This window comes from Lipotes vexillifer, unplaced genomic scaffold (genome assembly GCF_000442215.2).
Source record: "Lipotes vexillifer unplaced genomic scaffold, Lipotes_vexillifer_v1.1 scaffold380, whole genome shotgun sequence".
Taxonomy (NCBI): Eukaryota; Metazoa; Chordata; class Mammalia; order Artiodactyla; family Lipotidae; genus Lipotes; species Lipotes vexillifer.
The window spans coordinates 1,924,725-1,943,967 of record NW_006779049.1 but is presented as its reverse complement, the minus strand read 5'-3'; the positions used below and the strand labels follow the sequence as shown (position 1 = coordinate 1,943,967).

General features: G+C 32.7%; 1 protein-coding gene across 1 annotated transcript in view; it reads right to left on the bottom strand.

Annotated features, from left to right (window-relative positions):
• The window catches only part of CADM2 (cell adhesion molecule 2), a 1,104,423-nt gene that overhangs the window by 45,385 nt on the left and 1,039,795 nt on the right, over positions 1-19,243 (bottom strand). Inside the window, exon 8 of the mRNA XM_007452135.1 lies at positions 16,812-16,931. Coding sequence (XP_007452197.1) covers positions 16,812-16,931 — 120 coding nt within the window. The remainder of the gene's footprint in view (positions 1-16,811; positions 16,932-19,243) is intronic.

Below are 19,243 nucleotides of genomic sequence, written 5' to 3'. Positions count from 1 at the left end.
CTTTCCCTCTCTCCCTCCCACCCTTCCTTCTCTATTTCTTTCTTCTTCAGTTACTCTTAGGATACTAGCTCAAATCATAAAAATAAGTTTAAGGTTCTGCAGGATCTAACCCAACTAACTACCACATACTTTCATACCATTCTTTGGACAATCTGCATTCCAGTCTCAGTGGTGCCCTCTCTGGACTTTTCAATGGCCACCTTCCTTTTCACTTCAGGACTTGTATATTTGCTATTTCCTGTTCCTGAAATGTTCTTCCTTCTCCTTAGCTCTTCATTCCCAAACGTCACATTTTGCACAAATCCTTCATATCTAGCAAATATCATTTCCTGAAGATCCCCTATGATGTCCTCTTGGAGCAAACCAGAGAATGCTGTACATCTTTTATTTTTATTTATTTATTTATTTTTGCGGTACGTAGGCCTCTCACCGTTGTGGCCTCTCCCGTTGCGGAGCACAGGCTCCAGACGCGCAGGCTCAGCGACCATGGCTCACGGGCCCAGCCGCTCTGCAGCATGTGGGATCTTGCCGGACCGGGGCACGAACCCGTGTCCCCTGAATCGGCAGGCAGACTCTCAACCACTGTGCCACCAGGGAAGCCCTGTACATCTTTTAAATAGCATTTATGAAGACATTGACAGGGAGTTCCCTGGTGGCCTAGTGGTTAGGATTCTGGGCTTTCACTGCCGTGGCCTGGGTTGAATCCATGGTTGGGGAACTGAGATCCCACAAGCCGTGTAGAGTGGCCAAAAGAAAAAAAAGACATTGACTATCTACCTTGCTTTTTATTCTGTCCCCAAAGTTTACCATAGTGCCTGATAGAAGCAGATGATAATTATTCGTGGAAGGAATTAAGACATCTTTCCCAGAAATTACAATGTGTTCCTACCCAACCTCCTTTTTCATTTGTATAGCAACCATTTCAAAACTTCACTACTTTCTTAAAGATCCCTTCTGTGAGAATTTTTTATCTGTCTTGGAAAATTGTCTCTCCTACTTTATAAACAAAACACAGTCCAACAGGTAAGATCTCTCTTAATTTTCCACTTTCCCTGAACACACTTCCCATTGCTGGCAAACTGGTCTCTTACCATTACTACCATCATCTTCTCTCCTCAGTCTCATTGTACAGAGTGTCTCCATGTGATCAAGGCTAATCCTAACAGTAAAATATAATATATATTATATAATGTATATTATATTATAAAATAATGTTAGATTATATACATATATGTGTGTGTGTGTATATATATATATATATATATATATATATATATATAATCATGTCATTTTGAATATTTAGGGCTTTATTCTATCAGCTTTTCTTTTTTTTAAACCCTATTTTCAACCTCTTTTTTTCCTAGCTCTCTTCTTACACCATTAAAAAGAAATGTTATGTTTATATTATCCTTCAAAAATGTTAATTGACTTTATGTTGCCTTCTATCTGCTTTGTATCACTCTTCTCAGACAACACTCTTGAAATAATAGATTGCACTGACTTTCTCTACCTCTTACCTCCCATTTACTTCTCAAGTTCTATAATCTGACTTTTATGCAATCATTTCATTGAAACTGCTTTTTCTAAATTCATCAGACACTCCCAGTGTAAATGAAATAAAAAAAAATACTTCTCACAGGCTAGCACACTTGACCTCTCTGAGCCATTTGGCAATATGGACCTCCCTCTTTGTAATTCCTAAGAGTTTCCCACCCTGGACTCACATGACATCATCTCACCACTCTGGCCACAACTTTGCATCTTTGCATTCCTCAACATAACCCTTAGATCCTTTTATTCTCTTTTGCTTTTTAAATTTCGGAGTATAAACTTCAGCATTCTTCTCTTTTTAATTTACACATTTAATAGAATATAACTTTAATAAAAGTTATATTTAATCAAAGCCTTCACCTATAGAAAAGTCAGTCAAAAAACTGTATTTCTATCCCAGATGATTTATCCTATGTCCTAAGTTATTAACTAAACTTCTTCACTTAGCTCTTGCAAAGGTATTTCAAACATTGCATGTTTAAAATATAACATATCGCATTTCCCCCTAAAACACCTACCTCTTACATTCTTTTTTTGTTTGTTTTTTGTTTTTTTTTGTTTTTGTTTTTTTGCAGTATGCGGGCCTCTCACTGTTGTGGCCTCTCCAGTTGCGGAGCACAGGCTCTGGACGCTCAGGCTCAGCGGCCACGGCTCACGGGCGCATCCGCTCCGCGGCACGTGGGATCTTCCCGGACCGGGGCACGAACCCGTGTCCCCTGAATTGGCAGGCGGACTCTCAACCACTGCGCCACCAGGGAAGCCCTGCATTCTTTCCTCTGATAAAGTGAACCAAATATCCTGGAATCCAAGCTAAAATCCTGGGAGCCATTTTGGTATTTCCTACCCTTGAACATAAAATCTTTTACCTAATCACTTACAAAATCTATCAATTTAAACTGTCCCAAATCTCTTGACCTTTCCCTCCTCTCCATGCCTTTGGCTCTTGTTCTTCTCCAAGTCCTCATCTTTAATTACCTGGATTTCTCGAGTGGTTTCCTGCCTTCTCTGTTTTCCTCAGTCTCCTATCCATCACACCCATCAGAGGCTTTCAAAAGCCTAATTTAAACTTTTTACATTTTACTTGAATTATTTCTCATCACCTCCTGAATAAGCTCTAAAGTTTTAAGTGCAACCTACCAAATTTCTTATAATTTGACCCTTCCTAGCCATAGAATAAGTACTTATTGAATCGGTAAATGCATGGATGAATAGCTGAAGATTTATCTTTCACCACTGCTTCTTTTTTATGTTTAGTTCTAGCCCAAATGAATCTGTAATGCTCTCTTTATACACTGTTGCTTTGCTACTCTTCCTTTCATCTTTTACATATCCAAATCCTAGTTGTGTTTGAAGACACATATCTTGCAGATAAAAACATTGTTGAAAGAACTGGGGAAGTCTTATTCCCCAGGTTCCCAGAGAGGGTAAAATTGCACTTGCCAGAAATGTCATAAAATTGTCAAAATTAGAAAATTAGCTGCAGAAATAACAAAACCTAAGTTGTCATCCTATTTATTTTGTCACACTATGAAAACAGGAGTACTTTAAAACAGAAATGAAAAATGTACATGCCACATGCAAGAACTATGCACATATGCTTCTCCACCACCACTTCGTAAGTATTTTAATTATGCTACCCTGTCTATATCTGGTGGGATCACTCTGTTAAGAAGCTTCCTCTTAATATTCACTTCACCCTTCTCTCCTGTTAGGTTAGGTGGTCTTTCTCAGTGAAAAGTAGACCTCGTATGCTACTTATCATTACTGAATGCTTATTGTAAAATAAAGGTTTATAAATATTTAAATAAATATTTAAAGGATGAATTGATGATAAATGATATATTTGTTTCTTTTAAGAGTCTGATCTCACTGGATTCACTGATATACTAGATTTCCTACTGATCAAAATAAAGACCAGACCATGGAATCTGATTACTATTTTAAGAAGTACACGAAAAGCAAAAAATAAAAAACTAATGATGAATTGCTAAAGGAATGTGAAAACATCACCTTCATTCCATTTTACATTATTATATCACAACTGGAATATTACATAAATGACTTATATTAACCAAATACTATGGAAGTAAAAGTTCAATTGACTAAATTTTAAAAAAATATCCCATTTTTTTAAAAAAAGAAATGAATATATTTTATATGGAATTCTCTTAGAATATTAATGTTTTTCTTTTCCCAATTAAAAATAATAATAATTGATTCCTGGCCAGTGGCAGTTTGAGAAAAGGTTTAAAAAAATAGAACAGTGATGAGAAACACGTACTTGCAGTATTTTACAATATCTAAACAGTTCCCACATTTATAATTATGACCCCCAGTTTATAGATTATGGATATATAGTCAAGAAGATGTTAATGATTCTAATAACAAAATTAAGTTGTAGTTATGCAAATAATACAATGAGCTTTCATTGGGGGTTTATTCTAAAGGCTTAAATTAATTCTTTACTCATTCTTTACTCAGGTAATTATGTTTACGTTGTATTATCTTCTTGGTGTCTCATTGATCAAACTTAGGAAGTGATTCCCTCTAGTTTTTGAACAGCTAAACCTTCAGGTGAAATTTAAACAGAATATTTTCATTTTAAAGCCAAACTGCGCTGAGAGAAGAAAGTGACAGCCTTGACCTTGGATAGACTCCAGAGAGGTCTTTTATGGAAGGAAGATAAAAAAATTATAGCTCCATGCTGAAAATAAGATGAGGGTTCTAGGAGAATGGGGTAAGGGAGAAAGTTATTAAAAGTAGTAGGAATGATCAACAAGTGTAAGGACAGGATTTTCAGTGGAAATCCTTTATCTTGTTTTAATATTTAGTTAATAAATTGCTAACACTAGATGTTTAGAAAAAGCCAGTAAAATAATTAATTCCAATAATGGTTTTTCAGATTTAAAAATGATATCCCCATCAGGTTGAGGTAGGGATGTACAAAAAATAACATATAAAATGTATCTGTTAAATTTTATGAAGAATTTTATCTCAGAATATTTCAGAACAATAAGGTTTTAACCAGATCTAGCCTGTTATCCGTGTATTCCTAAAAGAATATTAACAAGACCCCTGCACATGTATAGGTGCTTCAACAAAAATATTTAGAGTTTACATGTTGTTTTCCTTGATTTGATTTTCTAAATTAACTGTTATACTATTTGGAAGGAAGTACAATGTAGTGAAGAGAAATACATGTTTGTAGATTTTAGTACTAATTTGGAAACTAGCTATGCGATCATCAGTAAAATGAAAAAGTGGAAACTTTTAACTTTAAAAGACCCTTCCAGGTTGAATAGTCAATGATTCTCAGTGGCATTGTTTGAAAGAATATGAATTCTCAAATTTTGATTCCCCTTAATTCTGTTTTACAGTATTAAGATTTTTCAGATGAATAGGTCTTATAATATTTTAATATTTTAAAATCTCTTTCCTCCACTTCCTCTTCCTAAATCATGTAATTTGGACTACATATAAAATTAGAAACTGTCAATCAGTGTCTTACTTGTTTATAGGAAAATAATACCTATCATGGGTTATTGTGAAGAAAAAAATGATTCAAAAGAATATGGTTTTAGGCCTGGGTAGAGCATCAGATGGTTTATCGTCATAAATTAAAAAAAAAAAACTAACAGTATTTGCTATGAGCAAGACATTTTTTAAAGCAAATTAAGTTATAAATATATTTAATTTTAAAACTACATTATAAAGTTGATATTATTTTTGCACTTTTTAGATCAGGAAACGGAGGCACAGGGAGTTTAAGGAAGGTCACAAAGCTAATGCACCGAAAGGTGGAAAAAAGAGCCCAGATAATGTAAGTCCAGAAGCCATGATCTTCACTATTTTTCTATAACCATTTTAATTGAATCAAAATGGATGTCAAATCCCAACAGAAAACAGTATCAGTAAGTTTGTTTAAGCTGTCGATTTTGGCTACAAAGTGGGTGACCAGGAGAGACCTGGACTCATTTGAAGAATGGTGAAAAAGGACCATATACATTAGTTTTATGGATATCACAGATGGAACTCAGTATTTATTTTACCACCATAATGTGAGGTTGGAAACTTTACAAGCAGGATAATGTTCAGGTATGTAAAACTTTGTAAGAGAAAATACTGGAGGGAAATGAGTGTGCAAATGGAAGTGATGGGAGAAGAGATTGGCATATAGCTGGAAAACAGTGACCAAAAGGCCAAACATAGTGGTCAGAGTGTGACAATTCATTTTTAAACTTTTAGCTTTTCAGAACATTCAAACATACATGAGTTGGAAGTGTAGAATTGTGTTAAGGAAATTACTGACACTATTTCAAATGGCAAAAAGATTTTTATCTACAAGTTCTGATTAAAAAATACCACAGACTCGGGCTTCCCTGGTGGCGCAGTGGTTGAGAGTCTGCCTGCCGATGCAGGGGACACGGGTTCATGCCCCGGTCCGGGAAGATCCCACACGCCGCGGAGTGGCTAGGCCCGTGAGCCATGGCCACTGAGCCTGCGCGTCCGGAGTCTGTGCTCCGCAACGGGAGAGGCCACAACAGTGAGAGGCCCGCGTACCGCAAAAACAAACAAACAAACAAACCCCAGAAACTCTACTCCTTCCTGAAATTCTGGTAGAGGACCCCAAATTGAGAAACACCATGGAATTCACATAGCCCACTGGGGTAAAAAGAAATGAATTTACTTGCCCGAGATAACATGTCCAGAGGCTAAATCAGGAGGACAGAAAAATATCCTGCCCCCAGCAATTACTTTCATTATCTCATGCTGAGTCCAGATTTGACGTATTTTGTTAACCTAGTGAAGCAAAAACTATACATTTATATTGTGTTGTGTACTATTTTTAGCTTTTGGTAAAGAACCATTTCATTTTAAAGTTACTTTAAAAATCCCACATTGATGGATTATCAAGGAAAAATCCTACATTGATATATTACCAAATTGAATAGAGAAATTAGAAGTACGAATATGAAGCAGTAAAATGAGACCTTAGAACTTCCTTCTCATTTGCATATTCTTTTCTTTCAACTTGGAATTAAGATGGAATATATCTGGATTTAACCTGTAGGACTAAGAGAAAAGTATATGAAGATTTGTTTTTGGTTCCCTAAAGCAGCATTTTGAGATACAGTGCCCAATTTCCAGCTAACTCTCAGAACTAGGGAATAGGATACCTAGAAACACCAGAAAAATTAGACTGTCATTCTTAGTCCTTTTAAAAAACGATCCTATATCCCCTCTGAACAAAACTTTCTGGACTGTTGATGGTAAAATGCCAAGGAACACAAGCTGTAGCATAGAAAACAAGTATAGTTCAGAGTGAAAACAAGCTGAATTGTATTTATTTTACATGTTTCCACTCTACCAACTTAACTCATTTAATAATGTTCACATACTTTAAGGACATCAAAGGCAGATATATAATATTATGTATTAAAGACTGTGATTGTTCTTTCTAAAATCTTCTCTCAAGAAAATGATTTTCTCTTCTGAAAATCTATTATCTCAGGATTGAAAATTATTTGTCTATGTGACACTAAAATACCTTAAATAGTAAGTTAATAAGACATATCTGTATCAGTATATTATTAATGTATGGCTAGCTCATTTTTAGAGCTTTTTCCCCCTGCAACTAACATTTTCAAGGCACTTAATTCAAATAAAAGAAATAGATTGTATCCATACAAGTAGATTTGAAAATATTTCAAATGAGGAATCTCTCACTACTCAATGAATTAGATCGGTATTCTTCACACCAAGATTCTAAATGATTTTCTCTTGTGAAGTAAGTTATTTAAATTATACAAATATATATATATATATATATATATATATATATATATATATATATATTTCTCTGTGTCTAATAACAAAGCCAGCCCTATCAAGCTTCATCATCTGCCCTCTACTGTCTAGAGTGCTTGTCTCTTTCTAAGTTTAGCCTGGAAGGAAAATTACATATTAAAGTACCACTCTTTGTGAACTGCCCCTTTTCTGGCTCCAGTTCTTCTGACTAGGATAACCCTATTTAATGCATTTGGCCCTTCAGGCCCAGTGTTGGTAACAGCATCTTGCTATTACGAGTTCAATTGTGCTTCTCCCTTGTTAGTTTCCCAAACTCTGCCTATATTTCTGTGAGTGTCCTCATTAAAAACTCTTTAGCTACACCCTTTTGAGACTGCAGTCAGTTCCTACTGATATCCTGAGTCACACACTATCTAAATGAGTAAAAAATAATAAACTTATAATCAATATTTAGGAAACATGACTTCAAGGAAAAAGAAAAAAATGCATTAAGACCATCATAATTTACCCAGTTTAACAGACTACTCTAGAAGAGCCCTATGCTTCTTTATTATGAAACTTGGGTTTTAGACATCAAAAATGGTCCAAACGCTTTTGAAAAAAATATGTTTCTCAGTGAATCTAATGCAATTCTTCATGTTAGTTCAAAGTTGCTTCCTCCTTTCCTACTTAAACTTTCACTGATCAGCGTTCTTTGCTTACTAATGGGTTACATAAAAGGCCCCTGGGAATGTTTGAGTTCATCTCTTTTTTTCTAAAGTGAAAAATAACTGGTCTTAAATTAGGTATTCCCATTTATTATACTGAACACTTTGAACAGTATTCCCTTTACACTAATGTAATTCTTTAAACAATATTGGTGAAGAAAGTTTAATTTCTGTTCTTACCTGTTAACTTTATTGCCTCTATTTTATTGACTCTTTTTTAACACTATGAACATCTGTGAAACTGCTACATATTGGTCTTGACAGGTTTTCTGGCAATAGTTGAAACCTGTGCACCTACTGGGACAATTGCTTTTTCTTCATCATTTTTCTTAATAATTTTATAAAGACATTTCTTTAATTAAGAGTCAGTGTTATCACAGCTTCAGCATAAGCAATCCTGATACAAAATTGTATAAATATTATGTATGTATTTGAGACGCCATTTGGAAAAATCTGTCTCCTTGCCCTGCAATCACCTTACAGACACTTTGCATCAGGTAGCTTTTAATTTTCTGGCCACAACTTAATTTAAATGAGTATAGAAAACTAATGGGAGATTATTTGAAATCTATAGAAATAAACTACTGTATTATTGAAGCAAGAGATGTTTTAAAATATAAAAATTATCCCAGTACTTACTGCAATTCCACGAACTTATATTTAATAGATTGTATTAGACCCTTCTCAGAAGTCACGCTTTGTGGCATTTGCTCTTATTTACTGTCCTGGCAGAAAGTTCCAGCTGAAGTCAAGGTCACCTTCTATCCCAAAGTTGGTATAATTAGTATCAATTCAGTGTTTCAACAAGCTTACACAGGAGGTTATTAACTGTGTTTCATGTGGAGTGTCAAAGAAGCAAGGGCAGCGCTGGCAATCTTTTCAGCTTCAAAGGCACAGCACATAAATTTAATTCATTGGTTAGTAAGAAAGATACAACCAGTTTATTAATGATTTTTAAAATAATTTCAGAGATGTTCTGGAAATACATTTATTCATATATGTAGGACAAGGTTTTAAAATATAAAACAGATTATCCTACTAATAATAAGTAACTCATTTATTCTTAATATTTTATAAGCGATGTGCTTTCTGGAATATAATAATTACAGAAATTTTAAAATTAATATTTATATGTGTATGCATATTATATAAAAATGAATTCAAGAAAATGGCACATAGTCTACTAGGGAACATTTTCTTTTCTTTCTTAGAGGTTGTTTTGCAGGAAAGGTATATATTATTAGATTATATTAAATCTAGAATTATTATCATAAAATCAATTAAGACACATTTATATAAGTAGAAACAATATTAGTAGAACTATTTACTTAAAAGAAATATAAACTAATGGAACAAGATTTCTGTTTAAATTTATCTAAGTCAAAGAAATAAATAAGCTTAAAATGAAACTCTTAAAAATGTTTGATGCTTTAAATTGCACAAGCCACAAGAATGCCCTTAGAAAATAGAATAGAGCATAAGTGTTCTGCTTCCCTTAATAGGTGGTATGGGAAAGAAAATATGAATACTGGTTTTCTTCAAATATTTCCTAAATGCCATAAAGAAATAAGTAAATATTTAAAGATTTTCAAACTTTGCCAGAATTCACCTTTATACAAGTCAGAGGCAAACACTCCACTTGGTTTCAAAAATGGCTATACATAACAAGTGATTCTTATTCCAAATAAGATCTACTAGAATAGAAAGAATAACTTTAGCACCCTATGCTATCTTGGAATAACCTAATCTGAAACATTGCCATTATTCCAATGTGTGGGTCTATAGCTGAGTAAGAGACCAGGACCCTCAGTCAGTACTCCCACCCATGTCTGGCCTGTAGCCACTCCCTTCAGCATTAATAATATGGTACTTTTAGCAAGGTTGAGAGGGAGCATACATCATGCTTATTCTTTCCAAGTAAGAAGCATTTTTAATATCCTGTTTCCATTATGAACTATGTTTCATGTATTTAATTTGAAACAGAGTCAACTTTATATAGTAATTATGGTTTTTAAAAAGACTAGTGGAAAATTAGCTATACTCACAGCCTAAATGTAGAAACCTATCTTTTTGCAGATAAGCAGGTCCCTCTATATGGATCATCTGGAGACTGAAATATTACTTAATTTTTGTCAAGTGAAAAAAAGCCGAACATATTGACACTTAATTTTTAAAAGCTCACAGCACCATGCAAATTGTGTTTTATTACCATCAATAAAATCAGAAACATTTTTAACAGCTAAACACTCATAATACAAGCTCATAAACAACTTCTTGATTTGCACACTTTGGGATTTAACTCTGTCAAGATGATATATTTTACCATTGCAAATGCTCTATTTGAATGCATTTATTATGACTAACTCAGAGCTATAATGATTTTACTCCATTCATTCTTTCTCAGTGCTGGTGTTTTCTTTTATTCTGATAAACGTTTCTTTATCTCTATGCATTCTATTTTTTAAGTATCTGTGCCAAAAAGGGGAGGAGGGCACACATTAATGAAACCAAATAAAAATAAAATATAGACTAGATTTTCTTTGACATAAAGGAAATAGAGATTAGAAGCACAGGTCAGATCATTATTGCTTTTTAACCTGATTTAATTAAATAGATGTTTCAGACAGTGGTTTGATGTGATCATGTATGCATTTTGTGTTTAAGTTAGCATATTGTATTTTGAAGCCAGAGAAATGAAACAACAATTGAAGTAAAGGAATCTGCATACGAAAATACTATTTCATAAACAACATTCTAGGCAACTGCAGTTCATTAAAAATGCCCACATTAAATATGAGTAGAATGTTACAATTCATCTCAATTTCTCTATACTGGCACAAAGTAAATACTTAGGCAACTTATTTTCATTTGATATAGCTTAACTTTGTGTATATGATTTTTTTCTACAAGTCACTAAGATTGCTTCAAGGAATCTTTAGAGAAGGGAGATCTTTCAAACAGTAATATTTTGGGATTATACTTAATGATCAACCATGTCCCTAAATTCATATACATTTAAATAGTTAAATTTTATGATTCACATGATTTTAAAATTACAGTGGGCCTTTAATTCTAGACTGGATCTATACTCATTGTAAATGTATGCTAAAATTCATTCTATTCTACATGAATAATTTAAAATATTTTACTTAATATTAAATTTTTAGACATAATAACTAATGTGTAATATAATTTTGAAGAAATGACATTAAGTTTGTGCTTGACATTAAACTTTTGATTGCAGAAGCATGAATTTCAAAAAGACATCCACCTTGAATTAACATATTGCCAGCTGTAGCAAAACCACCAGGTAAGGAACTATGCTGCCCTACCTGTGAAGTTCTTTTTGTCAGAAAGCCCTGGGTAACCTAGATAACTGATCACCTTGGGTAACCTGGTTTCTCCCTTCCTGTGCTCTAATTCCCATTGTTATGCTTTAAATTAAGCAATAAAGGGTGAACCCACAAAACTCTAGACACCCCATCTTTGAACCCTAATAAATGCAGAGCCCAAGTCTGTGCGCTTTCTCTTTTTACCTGTGACCTCACTATGTGGCCCTCCAGAATCTCTGAGTAATAATTTTGTTCCTCAAAGTTCCCTACTGGTTTCTTACTGAAGTATAGCCTGCGATCATATTAAGAACAAGGGCTGGTCCAACCTCAACATTTGGCCCTGGTGGAGGAAATGTCTGTGAGGGCTCCTAAAAGCAATAGGAGCTGAGGCAAGTGCCTCAAGCATTCCTAGCGAAAAGCATCACGATCAATACGCTGGGACCAACACAACAGTACCCATCTCTAAATTTTGTGAGATTGGTCATTATTATTCTGGTTGTAGATAATTTGATAATGGTTGATTTCTTAAATTTAAAAAATATGTCTTTTGTTTTTGTTTTGCAGTGCCATTGTGAAATAAGGTACCATTGCAATTACCTCATTATAGTTAATAAATTGGTTCATATTACTAGACAAATGGTATGATTTTATTAACAAAAAATTATTTGACCATTTTAAAGTCTGATGTAAAACTAAATCAATACTTGAATCAATAATTCATTTGGATTTTTACATGGATTGTACAAACAATTTCATCACTTTTAGGATTTATTTTTTCCTATCTGATATACTGAAATGCATGAGGTATTTGAACAGACCCTTAGTATTAGGACAGGGAGTATATCAGATATTTCACATCTTCTCTCCATATATGTCATTTCATTTCTATACTTGTAGTGCAATTACAGTCTTACAGAGGCAGAGACAGATAATAATTAGGCATTTAGGAGTTTTTCTGTGTTGGTAAGTACAAAAGATTCAGTTGTGAATTCTAATTTTTAAAATCATGATAAATAGACATAATCACTGATATATCTCACTGTGTCTCATATATGTTTCTTGACTTTTCAATACTTTTATATCATGATCTGTAAATGAGGGTGCTTTCTGTTAAAGATTCTTAGATTATGAGCTAGTTTATATAAAATTAAAATTATACAGTATGATAAAAAATTTTTAAAAATGCTTTCAAATTAACGATACCATGCAAAACTAATATTAATACAAGAAATCACATCAGGTCATTTGGAAGCATTTTATAAATTATCATATTTAACTCATTAAAGTTTATCTCATTAAAAATTTATTACAGTGACCTAAAAATACCCAAATTTACAAAAGAGTATATATAGATATAGATATATAGATATAGAGATATATAGCTTTTGAATTAGTTGATAGGATTAATCAGGCCACTAGTCTTAAAAGTTGCAATTTCTATAAGCAGAAAATTAAAATGTGTTGTAGCAGTGATGCTTTGTAATGTAAATATTTAAGAGATCTATAAAATGTTCAGGTTTTAGGTATATGATAAATAAAAAAGAATCCTATAAAATTCATAGAAAATTTATAAATTGTTGTTATAGTCAAGGATAGATAAGTAAGTTCCATATGCTCTAGTGCCATTTTAATATTTAATTTTTTTCACATAATCAATTAAAAATAGGTTTGAAATTAAAATGTAATCAGTGCACTAACACCATAGAATTTTGCCAGAATTAAAACTAGAAGTACTATAGGAAAAATATACCATTTCAGGTGCAACTACATGTGAACACATTTGTTTTACTTAAAAGAACTAAGCAATCATTGTCATATATTGAGTGCTGATTACGTTGCCAGAACTCTAGACATTATCCAATCCTCAAGGCAATCTGAGAATTAAGTGTTTCTCATTTTACTGACAAAAGTGCTGATGCTAAATTTGGTTCATCGTTTAAGACTAAAGACTTTGTAAACAGAAGAACTGAAACTCACACCTAAAGATATTTCTCAGGCTCACTTATTCTCTGTCTTTCCCATGACTATTCAAGTTTGCTCCCTTCTCTGTGTTGTAGCACCCTTTTTTGTAACAAGGTACTGCTAATTGTCCGCTTTTCTTCCATATGGTTGAAGCTCCTCTTCCTGCACACAAGGATGCATTTCATGTACAAACTGAAGAGACGTGCAAATTCTCAAGGTTATGACTAACAATTTGAGTAGCTTCTTTTGGTCTATTTTATCTTGATTTTTAATATAGCAACAGCTATGATTATTTTTAATTGGATGTTTACCATATCTTAGGATAGAAATCTCAGCAGTGGCAGGGGTGGTGAAAGAATGTAAATGGAGATATGAACAGTGATTCATTTGTGGTCATTTATTAAATAAGTATGTATATAGTGAGATAAATGTTATAGTTTATGAAATTTGAAGAAATGCCATTTAAACCTAATAAAATTAAATATAGTTAGCTTAGTAATTTAGATTACTGAATGAGAGAAAGGGATGAAGAAAGTAAACAAAAAAAAAGTGGCAAGCTGAAAATATTTAGTTCCTAGCTTTTCTTAGGCAACATACTCTTATTATATCTTTTTTTTTTTTTTTTTTTTTTTTTTTTTTTTTTTTTGCGGTACGCGGGCCTCTCACTGATATGGCCTCTTCCGTTGCGGAGCACAGGCTCTGGACTCGCAGGCCCAGAGGCCATGGCTCACGGGCCCAGCCGCTCCACTGCACTTGAGATCTTCCCAGACCGGGGCACGAACTCGTGTCCCCTGCATCGGCAGGCGGACTCCCAACCTGTGCGCCACCAGGGAAGCCCTTATTATATCTTTAAACTATAATTTGGAAACATCTTTCACTAATTTATAGATAAATAAATAAATTTATAGATAAACATCTTTCACATCTTTCACTAATTTATAGATCAATGAATTCCACTTAAAATATAATTGCACCTGAAACCTCTAATTTAATAGGTAATGCACAGCTAAGTGAATATCATATAAATTAAAAGGAATATAGTACAAAAATCATAAAATATTTATTTATTGACTGGATCCCCACCTCCCTCAAACATGGACTAGACCATTAATCATGCAGGTGAGCTTGTTCATTGAAAGTAGGAGGGAAAAATAGACATTACACTAACATTCAATGTTGGTGCTACTATTTTTTCTGTATAAAGCAGATGCTATGAATTGCCTAACTCATAAAATACATTTTCTTTTCACATATTTTGGTGCCATTTGAAAAATAATATCTTGCAACTATTAAGTAAAAAAAGAGGGAATGGGGGATATGTGTGTGTGTGTGTGTCTTCTTTGAGGTTTATTTATTTGTGTGCTCCTTTGAAGGAAAAATAAATTTTTTCAGCACTTTTTAATTCCATGGTGTAAAGTTCACAAAACATCTTAGGAAATCTTTAAAAAATGAATTTCCTTGAAAAAGTAGAAAATTGATTTCTTTTTAGCAGGCTGGTTAAAATGGAATAGGTAAGAGTCACATAAGATGCATGTAAACAAATATAAAAGATTTGTTAAACATTTCACTTTGAAATAAAATATTTTCTATTATTTTAGCCTAATATATATATATACTCACAAAGAATATGAATACTTTTCATTAATTAAGTATAGACACTGATTATTTGGGGGAAATGCATCAATTTAATTGCTAGTGATTTCAGATACAATATGTTTAATCCCCATAATTTTAGGACCTGGCATAGTGCCATTTATATAAACAGCAGGTACTTGATAAATATTTATTGAAGAAGAAATGAACTAGGCTTTTTTTGTTATAATTAGGTCTTTTAAAAAAAGTTAAGTCAATATATATCTCTCTCCTTTTCCAACAAAGTGATTTGTTTGTACAGTCAGAAGTTAATACCATAGAGATTTTGTTGGTAAGCAGTAAATTGCATTTCATTTGAATTACTGTTTGTAAAAAAAAATTTTTAGAAAAACAATAAATTAAAGGAAAGTAGAACTTTACATATTTATATTTCATATAACATCATAAAGTATTTTTTTAACTTTTTCTTCATTTTTATTATTTTTCTACTCATTTTTATATAAGTTGTTATAAGAATGATCTTTAAACTCTTCTACTTATAGATTTAGCTCAAATACAGTTTTTTTAGTAATACTAGGTATTTTGAGAAATTCTTCTTGTTACTATCATCAAGCTTTAGCTATCAATCCTGTACACTGTATAATAGAATTGACCACATTATTAAAAATTAACAATTATTATAAGATACTAAAATATTTTTCTGGAACAAAAATTAAAAAAAAGTAATATAGTAACTATAAAGTAAAAGCTAGCAGCAACTCAATATAATATTGAGAATTACTAGAAATTCTAAGAAACACAAACAGTCTAATTGAACAGTCTTTATAAGTGAAGGAAAATAATGTTAAGTCTATCCTTGACAAAACTTTAGATATATATTATTGTAAAGTCCTCATGATTTCAAATTACATTGTTACATTTAACACATATTAGGACAGCCAACATGACATAAAACATATATAAGAGTAAATGACAGACTTAAATAGGACAAATTGTCTCTGAACATTGTTTATGCAGAAATAAAGTTTAAAATGTGTATTTCTCTAATGTGCTCAAACATCTTTTTATTTTTTCATCATCTACTAACTACTTAAAGATTACTCAGAAATGCTTTTTTATATTTCTGAACGATGACATAGTAATTATTTTTGCCCTTAAGGATTACTTCAATATCTTTTAGGTTGCTCTGTTTGAGACAAACATACTTATTAGTAAACTGATGCCAGAAATTACTCATGGAGCCAACCATCAATTCCTGTCATCCTGAACAAGTCTAGAACATTTGCTTTCAGAACATTCTGTTAGTAGAATAAGTAGCTCCACTCAGCAAATCACTTCAGGCTGACATATTGAATATTTACCTAAAAGTTCTATGTGGCAAATAGTTTATAATGACCCCTGGATTATGCCAATTCTACAACAAATTCAACACTGCAGGCATTTTAATCTAGTTGCAGAGGAATAACAAATCATTAACATTAAACTAGGGTCTTAAAAAAGCAAACACTACCTCTGCATTTTTGAACATCTTATTTCTTTGCATTTATAGGGTAAGGAAAAAGAAAAAAAACAGTGTCCCATGTTCACATTTTAAACTCTCAATGTTGCAGAGCTCCATATATTCTCAACCTATATTCTGAAACATTTTCATAAGAGTCATAACTGACACTAAGAAAAATTAAAATGTACCATCTTGTCTCATATTTTATTCCAACAACCCTAACTGATAGTAACTGAGGTGACTTAATTACTTCTTAGAAGTAAGTAAAATTGGATCTCTATTCCTCTACCCTTTATAAAACCTTTAAAAGCTCTATTTAATGTGTTTCCCAGGCCATAACAAAGAAGCATACTGTACCTCGTATGTTGCTGGATGTTGCAGATGTGGTTTGGCTGGCTGTTATGGCTACAGTGGTTGTGACTGTTGCAGTGGTAAGGGAGGGGATGATAGTAGTGGGAAGCAAAGTGTTGGGAACATCTGGTGAGTGGAAAAAAAAATATAAAACAAAATCATATCATGCAAACAAAAGAGAAACACAAATGATTCAAATTACAAATACATATATCTTATTTGGGTTTAACTTTTAACAGGCTTAAACAGATTATCAGGTACAAAGCTGGTGGTACCACGCAGTTCTTGTCATTTTGTTTTTCATTGATTTTTAGTGCTCCTACACAAAGCAAAAACTTGGAGCAATGTTTGACTATAAGCAGATTGCCTGCAATATTTAGAGTAAAACTTAAAATGACAAGAATTCATTTGTTCGCTGAGTCGTTTAAGAAGTTTGACATGCAGTAGCAAAATACAGAGGTAAAACAGAAACTGACATGCTTTGTCAAAGAAGTACACAAAGAAACAACACAACAGAAAATAAACACAAATAACACCACCATATAAGATTAAAGAAATGTTAACGATGGATGAATATATGCATGTTAAATACTCTGATTTTTTTTTAGGCAAACAATGATAGGAAATAGGATGAAAGCAATCTTTAGATACAAACAAAAAAGAAGCCAACTGTTACTATTATTATTACCATTATTTTGCTTTTCCTTTTCTCACAAACGGTGTTAATGTACAGTTTAGAATCTTATAATTCTTACCCTGATTAGCTGGTAATGCCTTCTAACAATTTTGCAGTACCTAGGAGTCTTTAACAAGTATTGGGTCAACTAGCATGGAACTCAATATTCTGAACTGTTTATGACTTATTTTATTTGGCATACCTAGGAGAAGTTATTGAACATGTATCTGAACCATAACATTCAACCCCTAGTCCATAATCAGTCAAAGTTGGCAAAAGTTGACAGTAGATTCAAATACAGAGAACATAAAAAAGAGAAAAATTAGCTTAGAGTTTAACACCAAAATCTTCCTTTCACTCAAAAGCAGCTAAAACTTTGAAAAGCAGCATAGAGAACACTGAAACAATATAGCCAGTGTCAAGCAATGAGAACTTCAGTAAGATCCTCAGAGAGTCAAATCTTGTCTCAAGTGGATAGGCATAAAATTTACACAGTGAGGAAATTAGAAACAGTTCACAAATTACCTGTAATTACTGTGCTGGGGTTTGATTTCTCATGTTTGCTACACAGCTTCTATATATTCAGAGTGTTTGACAGATTATTTTGCTATTAAAAAGCTTCCTGTCATTCTCTCAGTTAAAGTCTCTGAGTCACACCAAATTTTTTCTAGTTCCTTACTTCTGATAAACAGCCCTACTCAATCCTCAGACTTTAACCTGCTGAATTCTCTATGCTGGAGACATCAGAAAACAGCGTGAGATCACTCTCTTATCTTTGGTATTTATGTTTACACCTGTTTCCTGGCCAGTCACATTAAGAAAACAACCTTCTGAAAACCCAATGGTGCTACATTAATCACTAGAGAAAATGGGTATTGCCTGGAGTGCGATTACCATGATCATAAAGTAGAACTGACTTCAACAACATTAAAAATGAATAAATATTATGTATATGTGCACATATGCTTCTTGTTTACTAATATCTATAATAACTTCTTATTTTCATTGTAAGCTTTCCTAAATAGTTTAGGCAGGCTGGAGGTAAATGAAAGACATTTTCTAAATTTAAAAAAAGTAATTTTAATTTTCACACATTTCCAAAATAGAAAATAATACATTCTTTGTCTGTTAGCAAAATCATTTGCTCATTAGGATCTCAAAATATATGTATTTCATTAGTGCAAAGGGAAATATCTTCCGGGGCTAACAAATATAAGAATATACAATAAATTAGTCCTTTAAAACTCCATGGAAAGAACCCAAGATTACCAAACCTATCACTGATTATAAAATATTACGTTATTTGCTATTAGAAAATGGGTTAGAATAAAATTTCATTGTATCTGAAAAGCAGTGTTTCAAAACCAGCTATATTATTTGATTCTGGAGTGCAAATAACAGACTTTTTTTTTTTAAGCCAAAAACCCCCATATTGTTTGGATTTTTTTCCTTACTTCATATCAACAAAGATGGGTAATAATTAACTCTGATTTGTTTTGGAGATAGTCTATATATTTTCATGAGCATTCTTTTTTTTTTTTTTTTAACATCTTTTTTGGGGTATAATTCCATACAAATTTTAAGATGATTTGTTCTAGTTCCGTAAAAAATGCCATTGGTAATTTGATAGGGATTGCATTGAATCTGTAGATTGCTTTGTGTAGTATAGTCATTTTCACAATATTGATTCTTCCAATCCACGAACATGGTATATCTCTCCATCTGTTGGTATCATCTTTAATTTCTTTCATCAGTGTCCTAT